This window comes from Propithecus coquereli, unplaced genomic scaffold, assembly GCF_000956105.1.
Source record: "Propithecus coquereli isolate 6110/MARCELLA unplaced genomic scaffold, Pcoq_1.0 Scaffold79, whole genome shotgun sequence".
Classification (NCBI taxonomy): domain Eukaryota; kingdom Metazoa; phylum Chordata; class Mammalia; order Primates; family Indriidae; genus Propithecus; species Propithecus coquereli.
The window spans coordinates 4558497-4584264 of record NW_012154062.1 but is presented as its reverse complement, the minus strand read 5'-3'; the positions used below and the strand labels follow the sequence as shown (position 1 = coordinate 4584264).

The window sequence follows — 25768 nt, the reverse complement described above, 5'->3', positions numbered from 1 at the left end:
CACTAATAGATGCCAATAGATGCTGACACTCCCTGCCCCAGTGTGTGCATTTATCAGATCAAAACCAACTCAGTGAATTCATAACCTGGCACGGTGGTTTACACCTGTAATCCCAGCTACTCCGGAGGCTGAGACAGGAGGATCACTTGAAACCTGGAGTGGAATGTGAGACCAGCCTGGGCAACACGGCAAGACCCCCTTCTAAAAAAAAAAAAAAAAGCTAATTCAGTGAACTCAGATAAGGACTTTCTTACCACAAAAGTAATGAAAGCAATCACAAAAGATTGCTATGCTTGACTACTTGAAAACGATAAACACGATTAAAAGGCATAAAACTGGGGAAATATTTACATCTCATATGTTAGGGTAAGAATATTTCCCTGTCTATAAAAAGAGCTCTACAATATAAGTATGATCAAAGGCCATGAACAAACAATTCACAAAATAATAAAATATAAGGCACTAAAAATCAAAAAAAGTTCAACCTCATTAGTAATAAAATAATGCAAATAAAGTAATAAAATGAAGATTAAAATAAGATGCTATTTTTCACATAGCAAATTGGAAAAATTTATTTTTTGAGACAGAGTCTCACTCTGTCGCCCTGAGTAGAGTGCAGCGGCATCATCATAGCTCACTGCAGCCTCAAACTCCTGGGCTCAGGCGATCCTCCTGTATCAGCCTCCCAAGTAGCTGGGACTAGAGTCCCATACCACGCCCAGCTAACTTTTCTTTTTTTAGTAGAGATGGGGTCTCACTCTTGCTCAGGCTAGTCATGAAGCAAATTAGAAAACATTTTTAAAACATGACACTGTTGGTAGCATTGTTAACTAGTACAAATGCTCTGGAAAGGGATTTGATGGTATCAATAAATGAAGATATATGTATGGCCAATGAAAAGATTTTTAACATCATTGGGTTATTAGGGAAATGAAAAATAAACCATATCGAGATGCCACTTCACTAGCTTACCAAAATAGCTAAAATCAAATCCATCAATACCAAGTGTTGACCGTATGGGAGCAACTGGAACTCTTATATATTGTTAGTGGGAGAGTAAAATGGTACCAAAACTTTGGAAAACAGTTTGGAAGTTTCTCATAAAATTAAAATATAATCTACTCTATGACCCAGTAATTCTACTCTTACGTATTTTACCCAACAGCAATAATTATCCATACAATGGAATACTATTAATCTAATATTAATAAAAGAGAAATAATTACTGGTACATGCAGCAATATGGATGAATCTCAAAAAAATTATGCTTAGCAAAAGAAGCAAGACAAAATACTACATACTATATTATTTTATTTGTATAGGAAAATGATTAAATGAAGTACGATATTGGATGAATCATTATGCAATTAGGAAATATCATATTTTAGATTAGAAAGATATTTGATGACACGAGAAAAGCCTCAGAAAATATTGAAAAGTAAAAAAGCTAAAATATAACCATATACGGTATGGTTCTCATTTTGTTAATAAACAAGCAAACAAAAGACTCAAGCCAAACACATTGGCTCATGCCTATAATCCCAGCACGCTGGGAAGCCGAGGCGGGAGGATCAGTTGAGGCCGGGAATTTGAGACCAGCCTGGGCAACATAGAGGCCTCATCTCTACCAAAAAAAAAAAGGTAAAAATTAGCCAGGTGTGGTGGCGTGTACCTGTAGTTCTAGCTAGGATCCCTTGAACCCAGGAGTTGAAGGTTACAGTGAGCTATGATTGCACCACTGCACTCCAGGTTAGGTGACAGAGCAAGACCCTGTCTCTAAAAGCTAATAATTTTCTGTATTTTTTTCAAATTTTCTATAGTGAGCAAGTATTGCTGTATAAATGGGTGAAAATAAATAAAGTGCTCTTTTCTTTTGAAGGCCAATTTCCAGTAGCATTAAACATTTATTTGCAAGACTTTCTCAATGACTTCTCTGATTAAAAAAAAAAAATCTAGAGCCACTTGATGAAAATATAAAATGAAGAAAACTCTAACTACGTGCCCTTCCCAAACAATTTTTTCTATAATGAATGAGATTTACGTTCATTGGTGGGATGGTGGTTATTTTAGAGTCATTGTAGTAACAGTTCCCAGCAATAACTGGAGAGCTGTCTCATTCATTCACCATGCAGACCTACCCACCTGGCCAGGTATCCAGTTGGCGAATTTTGTATCCCTTCCCTTTTACTTTCTACATCGATCAGAATTGACATAAATATTTGAAATAACCAAGATTCATGTCTAAGTGGCATTTCTACTAATTTCTTCAAATCTAGGTTTCCATCTTACAGGGCTTGTGAGATTCAGTGGATTTCCTTATGAAACTCTCTAAGCGCCTCCTGAATCTTAATTAATGACCAGCTCCTCTGAGACATAATTATGAAGGCTTTTAATTTAACAAAAGCTCAGAGAATCCTTGCTTCCACTGTTGTATAAAAGTAACCTGGCTTCAGTTTCTATTTATATGAATCCATTAAATATTAAACTTCTGTGTTAAATGCAGGCAGGAGAATTATAGAATATTTTGAAAACTAGAGTAAAATGAGCATTTCTAAAATAGCCACACAGAATAAAAGGTATTTTATAGTGTATAATCACTAATTTTATATAAAAAGCACTACCATAATGTTTTTATTAGTAACACATACTTTATGGACATCATGTACTATATTTAATTTGTATCTTTGTACGAGTACATTTAGTTTTGATTAAATTAGCTTGGCATTGGCCCCCCCGTCTTGATATCCAAAAAAATTACCAAGTTGAGATAAAAACATATTTTTGTAATTAGAAAAACATGGCCCAAAGCAACATCCTACCAATCATAGCCTGATATCAAATTATTAGTAATAATCACTTTAGATACTTGAAAGTAAAGAATGCAAATGGAAGTTCTGCTGACCGGTAGATATATATGGACAGGGTGATATTCAGGCCATTTTTTGGGTCGTGTGCAAACCCCTTATGAGAACCGTGATGAGAATTGGGAGCCCCAAAGCTGCCATCACTTCCTCTTACTGTTGTTTGCATCATCACAAAACAGGAGAAATGGCAATCACTTCATAATGGCACAGAGTCCAGAGAATAGAATTTAATGTCCCTCGCACACCTGGGCTCCAGCATTGCACAGGTCAACAGCACTGGCATCATCAAGCTGCTCGGACCAAAACTTTAGAATCACGGTCCCCTTTCCTCAGATGCTATATCCTATCAACTTACTCCCCCTACAGTCCATTTTTCTATACAGCAGGTCTTTCTAAATTTAGAGCATAAAACTGATTTGTCATTCCTCTGATTAAAACCCTCTAATGACTTTTCCTTTCCCAAATGGTCAGATCAAATCTCTTGCATGTCTGCTACAGTTCAGACTGGCCTTGTTTATGCTGCATATACTACAGTTTACACATACTGGCCTCAAAAACACCAAGCTTGTTTTGTCCCAGAGCTCTTGTATTTGCTGGCTCCTTTTGCTTGGAACGTCTCTTCTAGATGTGCAAAGCTGTAGCTCAACTCAGATGTCTGCTCAGAGGACTTTCCTGACTACCGTAGCTACAGATACCCCTGTCTGCCCATTCTCAACCTCCTTACCCCGTGCTAATCTACCTGTAGCACTTGTTTTTGTGTTTATTTTGCCCTCATTCCTTAAGGGAAGGGCCTTTGTCTGTCTGTCTTGTTCCCTGCTCTGTCATACTATACCTGGCACAAAGGGAGCTCAACAATTTGTTGAATGCGTGACTATCACCTTACTCTTGTCTGGGGCAGAAGTTCTTAACCTGGGACACAGGGGCTTCAAGAGATCATTCCCTTCTCTCCCTCCCGTCCCCATCCTGCTCCCAACTGTAAATGAAATTAAGGTTTATGCCAATTGACCAAGGGGGTGAAAAAACAAAAACAAAGAAATTAAGGTTTGGAGTATATTTATACGTGCTTGGGGGTGGGGGTGAGAATGTGTGGGAAAACCTGTATTTTTCAGATCCTCAAAGGAATGCAAAGAATAAAACGTTAATTACTACTGGTACAGAGTTTTAATTTATAAAAACACTTTTTGCATACACTTAGTTCACATTATGCTCATAGAGATAGTGTAAAAATTATAATTTCTTCTTCATGAAGACATTAGGTATATAGAGGTTGAACGTATCATTAGAGATCACAGATAGTCAATGATGAAATTGACACAAATCCATTCTTTTGGACGCAAAATCCTGTACTCTTTGTTGCTGAAAAAGGCTCCAGAAGTCCGGGGAAGTAGATTTGCATTGGTTCTTGCTTATTTTCATTTGCTTTAAAAATTACCAAACTTAAAACATGCTTCCAAGGACTTTCTCATTTAAACTAGTTTATAAAGCTGCTTTTAAGTTTTTCAGTGAAAAAAATATTACTCTCAGCTAGATCAGGGCAGTCTTCCCATGCAGTCAGCCTCAGTTTTGAAACAAAATGTTGTAATGTATTAACCATGCAAGGAATGCAAAATCATTTTCTACTAGGCTAAGTAGGGCATAATTAGGAAAATAGATTTATAGGAATTTACCTTAAAGCCAAAATGAAGATGACATTTAGATCTCTTAATATTTAGATTTTATCTGCCCTTTTAGTAGAAGTATATAATTGAACCATCTATACTGAAAAATCAATATGCTTCAATTTTTTAAAAAATCAGCTTTTCATGGCTCACACCTGTAATCCCAGCACTTTGGGAGGCCCAGGCAGGAGGATCACTTGAGGCCAGGAGTTTAACACCAGGCTGAGCAACATAGTGAGACCCCCCCCCTACAAAAAATTTTTAAAAAATTAAAAATAGCTGAGTGTGGTGGCGTATGCCTATAGTCCCAGCCACTCAGGAGGCTAAGGCAGGAGGATCGCTTGAGTCCAGGAGTTTGAGGCTATAGTGAACTATGATTGCGCCCCTGCACTCTAGCCTGGGCGACAGAGACTCTGTCCCATCTTAAAAAACAAACAAAAAAACCAGCTTTCCCAGAAAAGAAAAATCTAAATTCCATCTCTCTATCCTATTTACTCCATTTTCCTTAGGAAGGGAAAAAAAAAACCCTATTTGCATGATAACTACAATATTTAACCTGTGTGAATTTGGCAGCATAAGATCTTAATTTCTTCTCAAGGGCCATGTCTATAGAATGCGACCAGACAATGGCATCAAAAGAGCTTGTAACCTCAATAAGTTATAGGGAACATGCCACTTGAAAGAATCTGCTATACTAGGAGAATACTCAAGAACAAAGAGGTTTTTTTCTTCCTTATTAGCATCTATAATTATTTAAGCATTAAAAAAAAAAAAACAAACCTTTATTGATTTAGTTGTTTTCCTTCTTAAAACCCAAAGGTTGACATCATGCTCTTAGAAGGAACTTCCAGTTAACTGGCTTGGGTGTCATTCTTAGATTCTGACGCATTTAAAATGTTAGCCAAATGCAGGAAGATGTATTTTGAAAGCATTTCATTTAGAATTACTTCATCAAGATTTTTTTGACAGGGGCCTGCACTGGGAAGTTCCTGATGGCTATGTGCTACAAGCATATATTTGGGACGTGTGGATTACTGCCCAAGTTTATTCTTAAGCAACCTCAATGTTCCCAAGATCTATAAGCAAACCACAGACGCAGAAAAAAACATCCAGAGCCTAATGGAAAAAGAACTATTTCTTGGCTTATGATTGCCAGGGTTATAACACTTTGGGGTTATTCCTTAACTATAATTGGTACTACCACCTCGGAATCTCACCCACTGCTGGGTCAAAGATTGCTGTCACATAGGAAGAACAGTCTGTTAACTTCCTTTCTTCATTTAAAATAAACCCTGAATAGATACCTGGCAAGAACAGGTCGTGATGTTGGAAGGAAAAATGTTTTGTTTTTTTTTGCTGGCAGTTCTTAACATATTTAGCTGAAGGCTGATAAGGACCTTTGGATCTTTCCCAACCACTGATTTGTTCCACTACTAAAAAAAAAAAAAAAGGTCATCTGAAAGCCACGTATCAGGAGTGGAATGTAATTGTTTATTCCAGAAGGATGAAAGGGATTCACCTCTGGTGGGATCTGATCCCATCATTCTTCAAGTCTATTTCACACCAGATCATGAAGAGTCCCCAAACTTTAAACTAGATGGGCATTTTATTTTTCCACCGAAAACCCTATGTCTGCATTTAGTGTCATTATTTTTTTGAAATGCATTTTGCTCAAATCTGATCTAAGCATCACTGAATGGTACAAAAGAGTGTGCAGAAGCAACAAAATAAGACAACATTAACTTATAGCATCTTTTGAATTTTAGTGTATTTCACCTTCCACCAAAAAAACGTCCTAAATGGCTTAGTGAGTTAAGAGAATTACAAAGAGATGGCTACGGTCAAGGTTTTAATCTGCTTAATGGCCTGTTTACTTTGCTCAGCTCTGTTCTGCGTGGGCCACAAATTCACCTCTCTCAAACTTAGGTTTCTAAATAAAGGTGGACCAGGTGACAAGGCACACGCAGAGCCATCACCAGTGACAGGAACACACAGCAGAACTGCTGCTGATGGAAAAAGAGCATCTTCACAAACAGAACTTAAAGCCATTTTCATTTGGTCTTTTCATTCATTCTTTCTGTGTGGCAGGTACTGACATCATAGAAAGAAACCAGACAGAATCTCCACCCAGAAGGAATCTAGCGTACAGAGAACAGAAATTACAACGCAAGTCCTGTAACTGAGGTATACAGAGAGAGACACCGAACCCAGCTGGGGAAGGCAAGTAGGGAGTGTGGGCAGAAATAGATTTCCAGAAGGTGGCAGAAGCTGAAGGGCGGTGACTGTCACTTTGAACAATGCCAGCAAACGGTGGAGTAGCTAGGTCATGAAAATTAAAAGGCCAACATGAGCCACTTAATATATTATTCTTGAGTTTAAAAAAATGAAGGACTGAGCAATAGGCATTTGGAAATCTCTAACCTATGTCATCATGAGACTGAATCAACGCTGGTACCTTATCACTCGTTTCTATTGTTGAAGAAAAACAAGAGATCCCTGGCCCTGTAACTAAGCTGGAATGAGACTAGCTTTAGAATTTTAGGTCTCCTGACGGACACAAAGAGAGTGTAAACGAACTAAGCCAACTCTACATGTTCCAAATCGTGGATTTATATTAAACAGGGTGATAGAAAACTCTTCTTAGGAAACACCACGATTCTTTTATCCTGCAACACAGTGGAGACATAGGCTCCATAAAAGAGAAACCGATCAATTTTAAACTGAGCAAATTAGGACGCATAAGGTTCCTTCTAAAATCCCAGTGAAAAAGTAAGTTGGATCTGGTAAAACAGAACTTTGCAAGCCGATGAGACACCATCGCCACCTTGTGTTCAGTCTTGGTTACGTCCACGTAATTATTGCAAATGATCACGCCAGAGTCTCAACAATTACAGAATATAGCTTTATTTATAGAATCTTACAAATAAAACATTTACAGTCCACATAAGTTAATTTTCTTTTCTAATTTCTTCTCATAACACCTGAGTTATTTAAAAAAATACTGTGATGGAATTGCAGAACTGTAAAGGGTAATGTGAACAATAAAATCCTATCCTCTCTTGCAAAAATCAGACTTTCTTTTTTTTAAAGCAGATTTCCAGCATATTACCATCTCTTGGGAAGAGGACTTAGTGAAAGCAGATCTCAGGTTACCCAAACAGAGAAGCCTTCTTTTTAAACCCAAGGTGAAGGACCAGTGAGGAACACTGGTGGTTGACACTGAAGCTATCCCTTTAGGGACAAGGACAGTGGCAACCTGTCCACTAGTGGCGAGGTGAGAAGCAGCAGAGCCCCTGTCCCTGGCTTGCTGTTCCTGCATATGACATGCTTTCCTTGCTAACATTAGCAGGAGCAGGTCCATCCAAAAGAGAGAGGCTGAAGCTGCTAATGGCAGGGGTGGCAGAAGTCCTCAAAACAACTTGCGACCCCTCAGACTTCTAGTATGTACAGATGCTTAAAACAGCAAATTCAACATTTCAAAGTCAAAAAGAAATTGCCATATTTTCAACTCGTGAGACAAATCTGTTGCCAATGGCAACTTCCAATCAGCCGGGTGATCTGAGTGTCTCCACCCCTCCTAAGCTCCGCCTAGGACTGACCTCTCCTCCAATTACAGTTTAAAGAGGATTTCCCTTTGAGGCAGCCGTCCATGAAAGGAAATTTCTTAAGTTAATATAGGTGTGCACAAAAAGGGAAAGCCCCCTACTATTTCATATTTCATGTCTCAACGTATTAAAGATTGTATTTTTGAGCTCATCTCCTACACTAGAAACCCACTAAACTCTAACTCTTCATATTCTACTCCCAAAGGGTATTTTTAAGGAATGGCAGGCTCTATAGGGAATGCTCAAATTATCAATTTAATACAGCAATGTGAGTTAAGTAGAAAGCAAAAATGTTCCAGAGTCTTAAACTTTTTGAGTGTTGTTTTCTGCTAGCTCCTGAAAGCGGGTTGAGAAAAATAAAACAGAAAAGATGAAGAATCATTCTAAAACAACAGCAGTAACAATAATAATATAAAAAGTTAGATTCCAACATTCAAGGAATTGGTTCTTTGGTAAAAACTGGACCATAATCCCATCAGGAGTCAGTCCTGATATTTAATCTAGAATCTCAATCACTGACGTTTTCCTCCTCCTCCAGCCTATTCCCAAAATCTGCTGACATCAACAGGCAAGGCAAGGAGAAAATCTTATCAAGTACCACCAGCAGTTTTCCTGCTCATTCATGTTCTTTTTGAGAATATTCCTGGTTTGAGGGATGTTTCCCAAGAAGAAAAAACAAAATAGATGCTGCTTTTAATTACTGAGAGTGGACAGTTTTTCCGTGCGAGGACAGAAAAACGCAGGTGTTGGCGACGAACCAGCCCGCTCGTCAGTCACGCACACGAATCCATTCGCGAACATGGCCCCTCGGCCGCGGCTGTGGGCACCACTAAGAAAGGCTTCTGGAGAGACTGGCTCCCCAAAGTGGCTAAAGAATCTCACATTATCAATATGATAATAATAAGTCAATTCACCTAGTGAACTGGGCATGAGCTCCCCTTGAAGCCAGAGTTCTGCAGTGAGTTCCACAGCGCCCGAGGCCGGCCTGCAGGTTCACAGACAAGTCTAGCCGTCCATTTTCTGGAGGGAATTAGAGCAATTCGTATTCAATTCGATACAGGATTCGACCTTTTTTGGTTGGGGAGAGAGGAAGTGGTAACCTAGAGAAGACGTTTAAAACTCACTGGTGGCATAACCGCCGGGGCCCCATGCCGCGAACATCCGCAGCAGCGCCCCAGCCCAGGTTTCTGACCTTACGTTGCAGAGTCCCCCGTCATTTGTACTTTTATTCATGTCATTAGCAAATCCTAAATTCTGCCTGCACTGATCCCGTGTCTGATTTCCAATCCTTGTCTAAGGAGAGCGTAAGCTGAACTCCAGTTCTTCAAGTCAGGGGAGGATCGTTTGTGCAGTCTCCCCGCTGATGCAAACACCTTAAATGTGCTCAGAATGTGCTTCTAGGGAGGCAGCGAAAAGTCTCTTGGGTGATGGGAGAGGGGAAGGGGAGGTGGAAAGCACAGCAAAAAGAAGTGTTTTCTTACAGAGCTCCTGACCCTCCATGCTGTCGGTGTCGACCTAGAAGAGGAGGCCTGGGCAACCATGCCTGCATGCTAGCTCACCTGGACAGCCACGCAACACCAGGTGCTGCCACAGAACCAATGAGCCTCCTGGCAAGACTTCCATCGTGGGTTCTACTTCCCCTCTCACTCGGGAAGACCCCTGACCCCTCTCCCACCTACTCCTCTGTTCTGATTTTCTGTTCTCTTTTAGAATAGGCAACTGAACAGACGTTAAACAAATGGGAAGGATTCCTATCTCCTGTCTCTTCCCTGGGAGACTAGACAGGTAAACTCAGTTCAGAATTGGCCAGCTTGAGGTCCAAGATGCATACTTAAGATTCATGGGCCCCAAACTATGGATTCACCTCTTGAGATATTTCTAACCAAGTTTAACCACTGGCTATATTTTTGCATTGTTGGGGAAGGGATTCAAAATCTTTGGACATTGGTTCCAAGAGCAAGAGGCCAGGGTGATCAGAGAAAAAATTCAGGCTTGCCTTGGAAGCTGTATTCAGGTTCTAGAGTCACTGTGAGAAAAGGAGAAGAGGAGAGGGTGGGAGGCACTACCTAGAGACTGGTTACCAGGACAGCTTATGCCTAGGATAGAGCGTTTTAAAAACAGCTGACATTTGAATGCAGGAATACAGGCTGTGTCGGTTTTTCACAGAACTGCCTTTTCCGTGGTGCTTCGTGGATGCGGAGTCCTTGGGCCAGGGACGGGGCGGCCCGGGTCCTACCCGATCTGGATCTGTCCTGAGTACATGGTGAGAACCAGCATGATGGAGAATCCGGTCAAAAGCCCCAGGTTCTGGATGATGAAGGGCATGAACATGCTGCCCTTCCTTTCGTCCTCTTGACAGACCTCGTTCATCTCAGGGAACTGGAAGAGAGATAGGAGAGCTGTAGTTCCCTTCTTGCTAAGTCCAGGCCCAGCCGGGGCTTGAGATGTGGATCAAACTGGCCGACAGCAGCAGCAGCAGCCGGACCTTGAACATGACAGCCTTTTTCTAAGGTGGTCGCCATGACTTTACGACTACCTGGATAAAACAGAGTCCTCAACGTGCAGGTGGCCCGGGCTGCGTTTAGGTGCTGTCTAAAACTGAATGCACTCTGATGAAAAGGCACACTTCAAAAGCACCTGAAAAGGTCTTTTTGCTACCAAAATGTTGCCATGTCACTTCTCCGGGAAATTACGTGACTACGTAAGGGGACAGAGAAGGGAGCGGCTCAAGGCCTCGTACTGCAAGACAGGTAACAACCACAAGACCATCAAGCAACACCCCCAAAAATCCTAACCATCGGGTGGGTGCCCCAGAGAGGAGAGAATCCGAAATGTTCCCCTGGGGCAAGGCTGAAGCGTAGTAGTCGGCGCCCTCGTCATCCCATCAAAACTACTATTTTCGAAGGATGTGGAAAAATAATTCATGCAAACAGCCTAAAGATCACATCATGCCAACAAACAAGGAAAGGAAATCAGCCTCGTTAGTCATACAAAAGATGCAAGAGATTAAGGTGTTTTACTAGTAAATTCAAAACTACCTAAATGGTTCTACCAAATGTTAGTAGGGACAATACAATGTGCACTTAAAAAGATTAAGCCCTGGCCGGGCGCGGTGGCTCACGCCTGTAATCCTAGCACTCTGGGAGACCGAGGCGGGTGGATCGTTTGACCTCAGGAATTCAAGACCAACCTGAGCAAGAGCGAGACCCTGTCTCTACCAAAAATAGAAAGAAATTAATTGGACAGCTAAAAATATATAGAAAAAATTAGCCGGGCATGGTGGCGCATGCCTGTAGTCCCAGCTACTCAGGAGACTGAGGCAGGAGGATCGCTTGAGCCCAGGGGTTTGAGGTTGCTGTGAGCTAGGCTGACGCCACGGCACTCTACCCGGGCAAAAAAAAAAAAAAAAAAAAAAGTTAAGCTCTTTTAGAAAGCAATTTGGCAATACATATTAAAACCTTAAAACCATGTGTCCTCCCTTAGAGCTAGCAATTCCAGTTGTGGAGTTGAGGCACATCCTCTCACCAAATAATACTGCCATGGACAGGGACATTTTCAAAGAGTACGTACCATAGAAAAATGTCTATGATATATTAAGTTAAAAAAGGAATTGACATAAAATTGTGTATTCAGTGTGAGTATAGATATTTAAAATCAGACACATATAACACATTGAGACAAAAAAGAAAGAAACCAAAGTGTTAATTGTTATCGTTGTTTTAGGGTAGAATGATGATGGGTGATTTTCTTTCCTTCTTTTCCTCCCACCCTCCTTTTCTCTTTTTATCTATCTCTCTCTCTATATATATACCTATTCTATAATATTTCAGTAAGGACCCCAGATTGAGTATAGTGATTTTCTTTAATGACATATGCTAACAGAAACATAAACTTTTCCTCCTTTAAAAATCTATGGCTGTTGGGCCAGGCATGGTGGCGCATGCCTGTAATCCTAGCAGTCTGGGAGGCTGAGGCAGGAAGATTGCTTGAGGTCAGGAGGTCGAGACCAGCCTGAGCAAGAGCAAGACCACTGGCCCTACTAAAAGTAGAAAAATCAGCCAGGTATGGTAACATGTGCCTGTAGCCCCAGCTATTCTGGAGGCTGAAGTAGGAGATCGCTTGAGCCCAGGAGTTTGAGGTTGCAGTGAGCTGTGATGACGCCACGGCACTCTACTTGGGGTGACAGAGCAAGACTGTCTCAAACAAAACAAAACAAATATCCCCTCAAGAACCACTGAATTGTACACCTTAAACAGATAGCCGGGCGCGGTGGCTCACGCCTGTAATCCTAGCACTCTGGGAGGCTGAGGCGGGTGGATTGTTTGAGCTCAGGAGTTCGAAACCACCCTGAGCAAGAGCGAGACCCCGTCTCTACTAAAAATAGAAATAAATTAATCGGACAACTAAAAATATATAGAAAAAATTAGCCGGGCATGGTGGTGCATGCCTGTAATCCCAGCTACTCGGGAGGCTGAAGCAGAAGGATTGCTTGAGTCGAGGAATTTGAGGTTGCTGTGAGCTAGGCTGATGCCACGGCACTCTAGCCTGGGCAACACAGTGAGACTCTATCTCAAAAAAACAAAAAACAAACAAAAAAAACAAAACAGATAAATTGTGTGGTATGTGAAAGATACCTCAATAAAGCTGGAAGATATAGATTTTTTTTTTTTTTTTGTAGACAGTTTCTTGCTTTATCAACTGGGGCCGGAGTGCAGTGGCATCATCATAGCTCACTGTAGCCTCAAAATCCGGGGCTCAAGCGATCCTCCTGCCTCAGCCTCCCGAGTAGCTGAGACTACAGGCCTGTGTCACCACACCTGCCTGATTTTTCTATTTTTTTTGGCGAGATAGGGTCTCACTATATTGCTCAGCCTGGTCTCAAACTCCTGGCCTCAAGCAATCCTCCTGCCTTGGCCTCCCAGAGTGCTGGGACTACTGGTGTGAGCCACCGCACCCAGCCATCTTCAAATAAAGCTGTTTAAAAAAAAACCAAAAAAACCAAATACGTAATTTTCCCTTAGCTGCCCTCCCAATCCAACAAATTTAATAATCTGGCCCAATTTTGCCTACGTGGCATCAACTCTGGGAAGACTTACCATATCAGCCAGAGAAATATACAAAAACATTCCTCCAGCCAGCGCAAAAATCCAGTTGGCAGAGAAGTGGCTGCCGGCCAGGATGCCAAAGGCCAAACCCACGTAGCAGCAGCAGGCAGAGAGGAAGTTGAAGAAGAGAGCTTGCTGGATGCTCATCCCTGCGTTGAGCAGGATGACGAAGTCTCCTACACAGGGGAAGGATGTTGAAATAAGAGTCACACGAGGTCTCAGGAGACAGAGAACACTGATGACGTCAGCCTGCTTAAACTATGGATGACGTCTGGGTAAAAAGCAAGACAGCCTTAGACTTGAGACTGAAGTGACAAGACTAAGGCACCTACATCTTCCTTTTTAGGAACTCTCATTTGCTAAATTGGCCACGTATTTCCAGCCTAGAGGCTGAAAATAATTCGCAGGATTTTTTAAAACAGATGACCAAGCTAGCACTGGCCTCATTTCTCTTTTGATTGGTAGCGAAACAGAAGGAGCTCCCTTCCTCACAACTACCATGATCAGTGCTTTTAGGAAATGAAATTGAGACTGAGGGAAGTTAAATAATTTGCCCGAAGTCACAGCCAATCCGTGGCAAAGCCAGGATTTGACCTTGAGTTGCCTCTGAGCCTCCAGAGTCTCAGCTTTCTACACGTTTCCTCTGACGGGTAAAACTAAGCGCCTCCCAAGCCCTGGGCCAGCTACTTCCCCACCCGCCGGGCTGCTTGCACGCCCAGCCTGTGGAAGGTTAGCGTGACACAGGAGACACGCTCCACTGAGCACTCAGAATAGCGTGTGGGATGTGTTGAGGCCTTTTCGACATTTGTTTTTCTTTAATTTTCACAATGATTCTAAAGAGAGGCACGATCATTAACCCCCCTGCACAGGTGAGGAAACGGTTGGCAGCATAGGGGCTGGAGGAGAACAAACATCCCTGTAAGGACACCGTCCTCTGAAATCACTGTCTATGCAACTGTTAAAGAATGATCAGATTACACACAGCTCGGGGAGTGTGATGATTAGTTACAGTAAGTATTTAATATTGTGCCGTGGGGAGTGGGGCCAGAGAGTAGCAAGGAACCAGCCATGTGACAACCAAGGTGGCACACGGGGAACAGGGACGCCTGCTCACCCAGCTCGTGCGGGAACTCCTCGCAGAGGATGGCCACCGAGGTGCTGATGCCTTGGAAGACGGACACAGTGAAGGAGGCACCGATGGCCAGGCCGTCGATGAAGTTGTGGAGGCCATCGCTCAGGGTGATCATCCAGGCCAGAGTGCCGATGTGAGAGTAGCGGACGCCTTTTAGCCAGTAGCAGGTGCTCTGGGAAGCCTGCAGGTCCTACGAGGAAGCACATCCGCACGGCCCGCACAGAGTCAAAGGCTGGACCAGGTGCCTTCAAGGTGGGCCCGAGTCACCCAGGCCATCTCCCCTGAGAGGCTCCTCCCACCAGGCAGCTGACAGCCACTGACCTGCACGGAGAGCGAGCCTACGATGACCTTCTCATCCGCGGTGGGGGCCTTGCCGTCTGGCTCGCTGTTGCAGTGCGGAGGGATTATGTGGTCCAGGTCCCCATTCTGCAGCTTCTCCATCACGCCCTCCTCCTGGTCCTTCTTGGAAGACAGCGTCTCAGAGGCGTAATGGCTATGTCCCTGATGCTGCAGGGGCGACAGGGAGGGGTCAACAGGACACTCCCCAAAACCACAGACCCGACTGAATGCCTACTCAGAGCCAAGTACGCCAAGGGCGGGGAAGACCTCATGCGCGCCATCCAAGACGACACACGCGGCTCACACACAGAGAAACGCAGGGAGAGCCATGACATAGAGCTGTACCAAGTCTGAAGGCAAGGACCTGGTGTCAGACAGGTGTCAAGGCTGTCACCTGAGTGCAAATGCTCGTTCCAGTGAGGAAGCCACGGCTCAAGACATTTAGAGTCCCTTCTTTGCAATGGCCAATTCCACTCAATTCAGCAGCAATGTAGGGATGACGACATGCCAGGCACTAGAGATATGAGTATCTTTTTGGAACTGTACTACAATAATCGGTTCTGTTTCTTTGCGGTCATTCTTCATACACGATGAACGTTATGTTATCAAGCCCTCTGCCGTCTTCTACAGACACACATATGTATTAAGGAAATAAGCAAAGGGGATAAATGACTGCTCAACAAAAGGCATACTGGCCCCCCGCTGGGGAATATCCTCCCAAGGTGAAATGGGATTATCTCCTCTAGGGATTTGTGTTTCATGAAATTTGTGCTGCTGAGCTAACACCCCTACCAAAACACATCGGCGGCATTTTTTGAGATGGGTGCTTTTCCTAGAAGAACGTCCCTTACCAACAATTGGGCCTCACCTCATTTTTCTGCTTAAGAAGCATCTTCAAGATCTTCTCTGTGAAAAAGAAAAGATAAAAGCCCCCAAACACCACTGCAGACTTGGAGACATAATAATCTTCCAGTGGGTTGAAACCAAAAGCCTGTGGACCCAGGAAAACAAAATGAGTTTAAGAAAATTAAAAAAAAAGTCTTCACTGGTTCCCTGTCTTCTCTAAACTACTTCCTTGACTCTAGGGAAGGAAAGAGACACATTGGAAAAACTCTGCTGTCTACCCATTCTCTCTTCCCAGCAAAATCTAACCCTTGATGCTTCTCTGATGTGACGTCACCAGACCTGCCAGGTTCTCTCACGCTTATTTTTTGATGCGAAACACAGATCATCTGTAGAATTTTAATCTCAGGAAGGACAGCCTTGGATGTGGTTTTCTACTTTTGATTTCTCCTGGTACTTTGCTACAAAGGCGGACTCTGTCAGCAAATTCCATATTTAAGGAGAGGACACTTGTGTTTATTTTCATCTTATCTAGCGTCCCTGGTTGATCTGCCTGTAAACACAGAGGGAGATGGTGCAATTACACTTTCTAAAACAGGAAACCCATTTCCCAGTTAAATAGTAAGAAATTGCGGCATCTTCCCGACCGCAGACCTCCCGGTGACCACAAAGCCAAGAAAACTACGTTACTAAAGAGCATCTATTTTGGGGGGTTTTGTTCTGAGTTCTTCCTGAAAACTTCACTTACTAAAGTGGGGGGAAAAGGAATCCACTGGAAGGAGACGGGACCAGAAATCAGGAGAATTCTATTCTAGGTGAAGCTCTTGATCTAGGGTGGCTCCTCGTGAAAGCGTCTGGTGACCTGCTCCTCTGTGCTCTGACCGGAAACAGGCTGTGGCCCTTTCACGAACAGGTCAGAGATAGGAGTTGATCACAGCTACAGGCAATTCTGGGCTACTTAAAAGGTAAGTGTTTTTCTTTTACGTTTTAAAGGGACCAGATTCAGCCCCAGTGAAACCACGCATTCAAGTTGCCCTTTTAGGAGAGTCAATCCATCTGAGGGAAAGGGGAGGTGAAAACGAACACCTAAGAGCTCTCCACAAAAAGCCACCAAGGATGGTGGGACACAAAACCATGGCTACAGGAATCCCGAAACCTGGATTCTAGGCGCGGGAGCGTTGTGTTCTTGTGCAAGTCAGATTCCAGCGGGTAAAACATTACTTGTCCTAGACGCCAGAGTTGACTTAAGGATCAACTAAGAGAAAATAAAACAGTGTTTTGGAAAACATAGTGTTACGAGAAGCGTGTGGCGTCAACCATGGCCTTGTCCGGGCCTGCCAGACCACCTACAGGGAAGCTTCCCGTGCTTGTTGTAATTAACAGGTCCACTGAGGCGATTACACCAAATCAGATGAGACATATCCAAGGCTGACTACCAAACCTTACAAACACGCAGCTCCCTCTTCCTTGGTGGAGAATTTTCTCGTTAACTTAGGCAAAGGTACCGTCGACATATGCGAAACCAGACTGTTTTATATGGATTACCTTTGCCCCAAAACTCCCTATGGAGGAGGACTGATCTTTTCAGTGAGACCTGTGGGTTTTACTGATGTGTTTTATACTTCTCTGCACCAGAAGCCCCAAACGGAGCGACATAGAGTGAGCCACACAGTGACCTCGCTACGCTACTTTCCACTCCACATTATATAGCACTACCCGGACACCAGGCACTAGGCGTTTACAAATATTAACTCATGTAACCCTCAAAACATCATGTTAAGGTTGGTCCTACTGCTGTCCCCATGTCACATCTGAGGGGAGAGAAGCACAGAATGGTAAGTGGCTTGCTCAAGGTCACAGAACCTACAGATGGGGGAGCTGGGATTTGAACTTGAACCTGGCTCTTAAACCCACGCTCTGCTGCCTCTCCGAGCTCATGCCTTAGTCCTAGCTTCACTTTCCAAAAGGAAAGGACCCCGAGGTGTCTAAATGGAAGGCCCTCCCACGGTGCCCTGGTCCCCCAGGAGACGGCATGCTCCGGCGTGAGAAGGCTCTGGCTTGGCATACCTCGGGGATGAGCTGGAAGAGGGCGTTGGAGTAGAGGGTTCCAATCGCCAGAGCTATGAAGTAGAGCAGCAGCCTCTTGTAAAAGGTCTTCTTCATGAAGGGCACCACGCTGGCCCCCATGAGCGAGCAGAGGGAGATGATGGTCACACAGAGGAGACCGTATCCCCACACTGCCATCGGGAGGGAGGGCCAGCCCCACCCAGGGCAGGGAGAAGGGCACAGCAACCACCATATAGGGGACAGAAGGTGGAGGGGACGGGGAGGCAATAAGGAAAGTGTTGGTGGATATTAACAAAGGAAACAAAAGAAAAAATCAGAAAGAGACAAGCAGGGAGGGAGAGAGAAACAGAAAATTTGTTAGTGATTCAAGTCCGATGAAATTTCCTTCAATCAGGTTCAGGAGAAATGAGGAGGCATTCAAGGTGTCCTTGGAACCCTGTGACTACTGCCCCTGCTGCTTTGGGTGGCCCGAGTCATACCCAGCAGCCGGTGCGAATGGCAGGGCGGGGTGCTGCCTTGCCACACACGTGAGGCCTGCTTGGGCCGACCAGAGGCTGCCCAGGACAGACTTTGGACTCGAGGGCTCTTTAATGGGAACAAGAGCACATGGAAAGAGACTAATCATTCTGCCGCTGTGTTTGCTTTTGCATATCCAGTCCGTACCACGTGGGCACACGCGACACCACCTGGACCTGGTTTGCTTTGTGCAAGACACAACAAAGCCAGATGTGCAGGGCAGACGGGATGGCGAACAACTAACACCCAATGCCCTTAAAATTCAGTGTCTTAACTTCTCCGTTTCTTTGGTTTGTTTGTTTCCATTTGCTTTGGGCTCAAACGCAGAGAACAGAGTTCCAGGACCACCCCGTCACAAAAAATATCTCCTCTGGCATTTCCCACTGTGACACTCCATCCGGGCTGTGAGTCCGGGCCCCGCAGAGGGCAGGACAGAACTATGCCAGGAGGAGACCTGCCCTGGTGGGGCACAGGGGCAGAGCATGTACAATTACAGCACTTCCATTCAAGCAGGCGACAAGGCATTTCATTTCAAATCTTTCGAAAATTAATAAATTCAATTTCTGGAGCTGAAAAAATAGCCCAAGATGAGGCCTCCCAGGAGAAGCGCTTGCTTGACTCACGAGGGATTTTGAGACAGTGTCAAGATGGTTAACCTTTCACCAGATTTCTTGTCTCCTTAGGGAGGAGCGACATGCAGGGCATGGCCTCCCAGCCGGCATCTGTTCCGGGTTAGTCTTTTGAGTGGGAAAGGCTGGGAAGCCGCTGGCATGGGCTGTTTATGAAAAGCAGCGTCCACCGTTCCCCGAGGGGGGCAACCACGTGTCTGCACAGCCTCACCGCCTACGGTAGTGTCCCGGCCTGAGCTAAGAAGGTGGGCCGACTGTCAACTTGGCTCTTATTTTTACAGCTCCTCGGTGATGACAATTAGAAAACCAAATTAACAAACATTTCGAAACAGTAAAGTAAGGGTACCAGGAAGTCAGTCCTATCAGGAAAAAGTCAAGATGCAAGGTATGAAGGATTGAGTGCCCCTTTCGCTGCTATTTTGTATTTTGTTTGTTTGTTCTTGCTAAATAAACAGTCTTCGTTCGGCTCTCTATGCTACACAATACAGCCTGCTTGAAATTAAGGATCGCTCACATTTTTAGGCCAATTCTATATATCAGGTGGTAACCTCTTTTCCTTCCACCTCCTTCCAGATGGAAATCTCTTGCTGCCCACACCTGAGTCCTGCCAGGGTGTCTCCGGGGCCATGGGCAGCGCACACCACTGCAGCTTTCCCTTGGAGCCCTAGGAACGGGCTGAACGGGCTGACGAGAGGCACTGAGGTGGGGACACACAGACGTCCCCAACAGGGAGGGCAGATGGGGCGAGCCTTGCATCTGACAGCGCCTGAAGAGGCCGGCGGCCAACCTGAGCACCCAAAGAAGTGAGAGACAGCCCCCGAGATCCCGAGTTAGAAGTCATTGGTGGCCCTTGGCATGAAGGGAGGGGCTCGTTGTTCAGGTGGCAGTTGTTGGGTGCCTCGGAGCCCAGGGGAGGGGGACTCATCAACCAGGGTAGGGCTCGGCGCAGTGCCCCCAGGAAGGACGCGCACGTTTCTGTTCTACTGCACCTCTGGGATGAGCTGGAACAGCGCGTTAGAGAGCAGCGTCCCAATGGACAGGGCGATGAAGTAAGTGAGCACTCGGCTGAAAAACGCCTTCTCCATGCAGGGCAGGACGAGGGCTCCCAGGAGAGAGGCCAGGTTAATCAGCGAGACACTGAGAAAACCAAAGCCCCACACTGCGGAGGAACAAGAACAGACGGGGCCTCCATTACTGAGGGTGGGGCGCTCTCGCGGCCTGGGGCGGGCCCTGAGTCCAGGTGCGATCGGGCAGAAAGATCCGCCAACCCATCGGTACCCGTGTGCCAAGTCCACCTCTTGCTAGGTGCCGGGGGAGGAGCCTGAGAAAACCGTGTGGAAGCCGCCTTCCAAAAGCAGCTTGCCTTTTCGATGGACAGATGCAACAACATTAAAGGTTAGACACCGTATGAGTTAGATGACGACAGCAGGAAACAACACGAGACGTCACGCAGGTGGCAGCGTTCGCTAGGTACCAAGATGGGGGCAGCGCACGCCAGCGCTACAGGACCGCAGGGCAATCGGGGCCCTAAGGAAGGGCACTGGGGCTGGGTCAGGCTACTGGGAAGGGGAGGGGAAGAAGGAGGAAGCCGGCCGAGGGCAGAGACTCTGGGAGGTCTTAAAGGTAAAACTAAAAAAACCAAGCTGTTGGCCTCCTTGTGGTTCAAAGAAAGCCAGAAAGAAAAGTGGACAAAAAGGCACATGCAGGCTGCTCACAGAGGCCAGCACTCGGAGCATCCACCAGCCGCACCGCCCAGGGGGCCGACAATGTGTCTTGGGAATACAAAAAACCATCAGTACAATCGTCACCCCCCATCACCCCCCGCCGCACCCTCGCTGAGGAAGGGTCCCCGGTCAAGCCTTTAGCTCAGCCCGAGAAGCCGCGTGCGCGCCTGCCCTCCCCGCCCACTCACCTTCCACCGTGCTCGGCCTCCCCTCTTGCGTCTGCTCGTCCTCCTCGTTCTCCTGGTTCTCGGAGGTGCAGGCCCGGGAGTCCAGCTGCTGGAGGATGGTGGGGCAGAACTCCTGGAACTCGCTCCTCCCGATGCGCGACTGCTCGCTGAAATTGTGGGCAGCAAAGAGGTCTCCGGAACCGAAGCACTGAAACATGGCGGGGGCAGGAGGCCTCTTAGAACCTCTTAAAATCCAACCTACTTGGCCTTCCCAGAGAAAATAAGGAGAAGAGAGCAATGTCCAAATTTCAGGGAGTTGGGAGATTCAGCTAGTCTAGGGGTGACAGCCAGGTGGTCCCTAAACTTGAAAGACTGGTAAGTAATTCCCACCCAGAAAAGTTGCACTTACAAGCACAACCACCGTAAATGGTTGCCTCAGAAGTTTTAGGAATAACGAGATCCTTCCTAATCATTGTGGATCAGGGTGTGGTTTCTAGAAAATACGATTCTGTTTGCAAACCTGAAGATACCAGCTCCATCCAGATACCAAATCTGGACGCACATCCCAACAGCCCAGGGGGGGCCGTTACATTAAAATGCAGATTCCAAACACTTCTCAGATCTGGCATGTACAGGGGTGGGGTCCTCGGAAACTGGGGTGCTACCTGCCCAGACCAACATGTGGGAAATACTAGTCTCCTCAAACATCCAGTATTGTCCTCAGACTCAAGGATGTGTCGGCAGAGTTAGGGGAGGAAAATCTGAAAATTCAAAGTCGGCCAAGGGGCAAGTGTGGACTGGCTAGCAGACACGGGCACCCGGTCGCCTTGGGAGGCAGTGGGCGAGTGGTTCTCACATACCGTTCCTGTGAAACACTGCAGATTTACTTCTAATTATACTTTATACCCGTACGCGTCAGTCCTTTTCTGACTTTGGTTTCACATGGGTGGGTCTATCTCTCGGAGCCAGACCTCTAGCTGTGCTCACAAAGTCAGTTTCTGGGCCTCTAGGGTTGAGGGCTGGGCTCTGGTGACCCCCAGCCACTGCTGCTGCCCTGGCAGGCCCCATGACGCATGAGGAAGCCCTTGGGGTCAGGCCGCAGCACCCTTCTGCACGCACTCTCTGCCTCCTCGCCGACTCAGACGTCTACCGTGTCCGGGAGGTTCTGCGTCCACGCCACGTGGGCTCCCTTGTCCACTTCACCTCTCCAGACTCCACTCATCCTTCCGGGGGCAGCTCCAGGACACCTCCTCCATGAGCCTTCCCTGGCCAGTCCACCACTCTCATCATCTCTCCCTCTCATTTCTGAAGCCTGCAATTTCCGTCTAACCCACAAAACGGACTGCTTCATTTTCATACCAGCTGACGCTGTCCTCTGTTGGTTGAGCTCCCCATCGTGACGGTAAACTCCTTAAATATGACTCATTTTCCCCCACTGCTCAAAACACTCCGCACAGGGTACAGAGTAGATATATAAAGACTTTGCTGGCTGGCTTGTATTTCGCTGCCACAAATAGGCTGAGGCTCTGATTAGCCAAGATGATGTGGAACAAAGAACACAGACCCAGGAGCCAAAAGCCCAGGGTACTGGTCCTGCTCCCTACAGGACCTCACGGTGGGGTCCTCAGTATCCCTCCTGTACAGCGATGATCATTCCACCTGCACCCACCGGGGCTGCACAGCTCGCCTGGGGTAGCGTGCGAGGACTTTGTAAACTGTTCGCCCTCCTAGAAATGCTTCCTGGGAGCCGGGGCTCACCGGCACTTCCAGGGGATTTGAGTACAGCTCTGAGAAAGTCCGGGGGGCTGAGAACCCCACTTCTCTGCTGCCCTTTGTAAGGGCTTCAAAACACACACACAGGTATCAGGAGGCCCTGCCGGAGACTCAGATTTTGCTGATCCAGACAAGGGGTGGAAAGAGTGGCCTGTCCACTCTGTCGTCAAGACCTGCCTGTCCCGCCGTACCTGTGCCAAGCTGCTCAGCCACCATGTCCCAACAAGACGGGGAACCCCAGGAGGCCAGAGGTGGTGCTGAGTGGAGGTGCTGGCCCAGAGGGGAGCCTTACCGTTGAGAGGTTCCTCTGGCCATGCACGGGCTGGGTGACGTTCTTCCGGCCCACTCCCACGTCCAGGTGGTTGAGCAGGGCCTTCAGCTGCTGCAGAGTGAGGCTGTCACCCTCACCATAGCGATGCATGAGGTCCTGCAGGAACGCGGAGGCGCTGATAGCTGGTACGGCCGCAGATGCAGCGCGAGCCTCCGGTGCAGCTCTCCACAGGCTGAGCAGGGCCAGCAGCAGGCCGCTGCGGAAGGCTGGGTGCAGCAGCTTCATGGCGACGGATCAGCCTGCAGGAGCAAGAAGCCAGGTGACGGCGAGGCCTCTCCCACCCCACCTGTCTGCGGGCCGCTGCTCCAGGCAGGCCGCAAGAGGCCTCTCGCCTTTGCTCCGAATCCAGTCAGGACCAAAGTCTGACTCTGTGCCCCTTCTCCATGCCGCTGCCTAACCTTTGAGAAAACCCTTCTTCTGAAAGGACAGAATGAAAATTGATACAAAGGACAAATTCAACAACAGGTTTGACGAAATTTAAAAATTAAACAGCGATGTGGTTATGATTTTTAAAAAGCCCTTTTAGCAATACTGAAATAATTATGGATTAAATGACATCTAGGATTTGCTTCAAAATTAGGAGGGAGGGGCATGTGCAGGGGCTACGGATGAGACAGCATGTGGCAAGAGGTGACAATTGACGAAGCTAAGGGACAGGGAGATGGAAATTCATTAGACGCTACTGTCTGCTGTTGTATATGTTTGAAATTCTCTAAAAATAAAAGTTACTAAAAAAATAAATACAATAGGCTGGGCATGGTGGCTCATGTCTGTAATCCTAGCACTCCCGGAGGCCGGAGGCCGAGGCGGGAAGAAGGTCAGAAGTTCAAGACCAGCCTGAGCAAGAGCAAGACCCCGCCTCTACAAAAAATGGAAAAATTAGCTGGGTGTGGTGGCACATGCTTATTGTCCCAGCTACTCAGGAGTCTGAGGCAGGAGAATCATCCAAGCCCAGGAGTTAGAGGCTGCAGTGAGCTATGATGATTCCATTGTACTTCAGCCTGGGCGACAGAGTGAGACCTTGTCTCTAAAAAAAAAAAAAAAGAGAGAGAGAGAGAATACAAATCTTTAGCAGGGAAAATTGGTACACCCCTGTAATCCCAGATACTCAGCTACGGGCAACATAGCAAGACCTTGTCTCAAAAAAAAATATAAAAAAATTTAAAACTTGGCTGGTGCCATTTTGCTATGTATTAAAATAGCAAAACAGATTTTTTTTAAAGATAGAATACCCCATGTTAGTGGCACTAGGCAACAGAGTAAGATACTGCCAGTGACAGGTGGGAGGCCTAGGTGCGAGGATCACTTGAGCCCAGGAGGTTGAGATCAGCCTGGGCAATACAGCAAGACCCCATCTCTACAAAAAACTTAAAAAAAAAATTTAGCTGAGCATGGTGGCACATGCCTGTAGCCCTAGCTGCTTTGCAGGCTGTGGCAGGAGGACCGCTTAAACCCAGGAGTTCAAGGTTACACTGAGCTATGATTGTGCCACTGCACTCCGCTGGGTGACAGAGTAAGACTCTGTCTAAAAAAAAAAAAAAAAACTACTTCTATGCTTAGGTGATACATATAGGCAAAAATAATGATAACAGGCCGGGCGCGGTGGCTCATGCCTGTAATCCTAGCACTCTGGGAGGCCGAGGCGGGCGGACTGTTTGAGCTCAGGAGTTCGAAACCAGCCTGAGCAAGAGCGAGACCCTGTCTCTACTAAAAATAGAAAGAAATTAATCGGACAACTAAAAATATATAGAAAAAATTAGCCGGGCATGGTGGCGCATACCTGTAGTCCCAGCTACTCGGGAAGCTGAGGCAGGAGGATCGCTTGAGCCCAGGAGTGTGAGGTTGCTGTGAGCTAGGCTGACGCCACGGCACTCACTCTAGCCCAGGCAAAAGAGTGAGACTCTGTCTCAAAAAAAAAAAAAAATAATAATGATAACAATAATAATAATAATTCTACTGCTAGAATTTATCCTACTAGAAGTAATCCTAAAATAAAAAAGGCTGCACACAGAAAGATGTGTTATGGTCAAGTAAACTGCATCAATTTCATAGACTACTATGCAGCTACCAAAAATGAGTCATGGGTATAATATTAAGTAAAAAAGGAGAACAATTATGTAGCAGAACAGAAAAATGAAAGCTTACGGTAGCAGGACTGATGATTTTTCTTTTGTTAATCACTTCCCTTAGCATGGTTATAATTTAATTGGTGACGTAAGCAAATACCAGGAGAGGGAAACGAACCTCCTTACTCAAGACCAGGAGGCGCCCAATCACTGTGGCTGTCTCCTCCCCGGGCACCCACGCCACAGTGGGCCACTGCCCCTGGGGCCTTTGCTTGTGGCAGAGGAGAGAGGGCAGCGTGGCTGAGAGCAGATGTGCCTGGATCCTGGCCCTGCCTCTTACCGGCAGTGTGATCCCAGGTAAGTTATTTAACCAGAGTCAACATTCTAGCACCACCCAGAGCAGCAATGCAGCTTACCCTGGCCTTTCCTGTGGCCTGAATGTCCACACAGCTGCTTACCAGATACGTGGCCATGGACAAGTCACTGAGCCTGTCTCTGCCTCAGTTTTCCCATCTGTAAAACTGGTACCCACCCCATTGATTCTCGAGAAGATTCAGTGGCATATGCTATGGCAAGGCCCTCACCAAGCCTCTGAACTAGAGAAAGCACTCAATAAAATGTGGCTACGATAATTATAAAACTTGTAATTAGCAGGCTGCCCCCAATGTTGACTCTCAGTCCAAACATCACGCTGCTAATGGAAGAGTCAGGAATAGCCTGTGGCTAACTTTACTTTCTACTAGAACTATCGTAACTGCAGGCCTGGCGCTCACGCATCACGTTAAGTCCCCACTGAAATATACCCGGGGACACGCCAGGCTTTAGGTTCCACATACAGGGCACAGAATGTGGGTACATAAAATATCACTCTTCAGCGGAATACACTGTGAGTGGCACCAATGGATGGACCAGGCATGAGCAAAAGTGATGATGTCTGAAAGTGTTACCT

The 25768-nt window shown here is 46.1% G+C and overlaps 1 protein-coding gene across 4 annotated transcripts in view; it reads right to left on the bottom strand.

Annotated features, from left to right (window-relative positions):
- Nucleotides 1-7405: 7405 nt before the first annotated feature.
- Nucleotides 7406-25768, bottom strand: part of SLC39A14 (solute carrier family 39 (zinc transporter), member 14) — a 43794-nt gene continuing 25431 nt past the window's right edge. For 3 of the 4 annotated variants that reach the window (XM_012662996.1, XM_012662997.1, XM_012662998.1), the window contains exons 2-9: nucleotides 22715-22992; nucleotides 20671-20857; nucleotides 19748-19917; nucleotides 15572-15694; nucleotides 14686-14871; nucleotides 14347-14554; nucleotides 13224-13408; nucleotides 7406-10506 (exon numbers count right to left, since the gene is read on the bottom strand). In XM_012662996.1, coding sequence (XP_012518450.1) covers nucleotides 10360-10506; nucleotides 13224-13408; nucleotides 14347-14554; nucleotides 14686-14871; nucleotides 15572-15694; nucleotides 19748-19917; nucleotides 20671-20857; nucleotides 22715-22978 — 1470 coding nt within the window. In that variant the 5' untranslated portion in view covers nucleotides 22979-22992 and the 3' untranslated portion in view covers nucleotides 7406-10359. Of the gene's footprint in view, nucleotides 10507-13223; nucleotides 13409-14346; nucleotides 14555-14685; nucleotides 14872-15571; nucleotides 15695-17613; nucleotides 17784-19747; nucleotides 19918-20670; nucleotides 20858-22714; nucleotides 22993-25768 lie in introns of all 4 variants that reach the window. The other variant, XM_012662999.1, reaches the window with a different exon arrangement.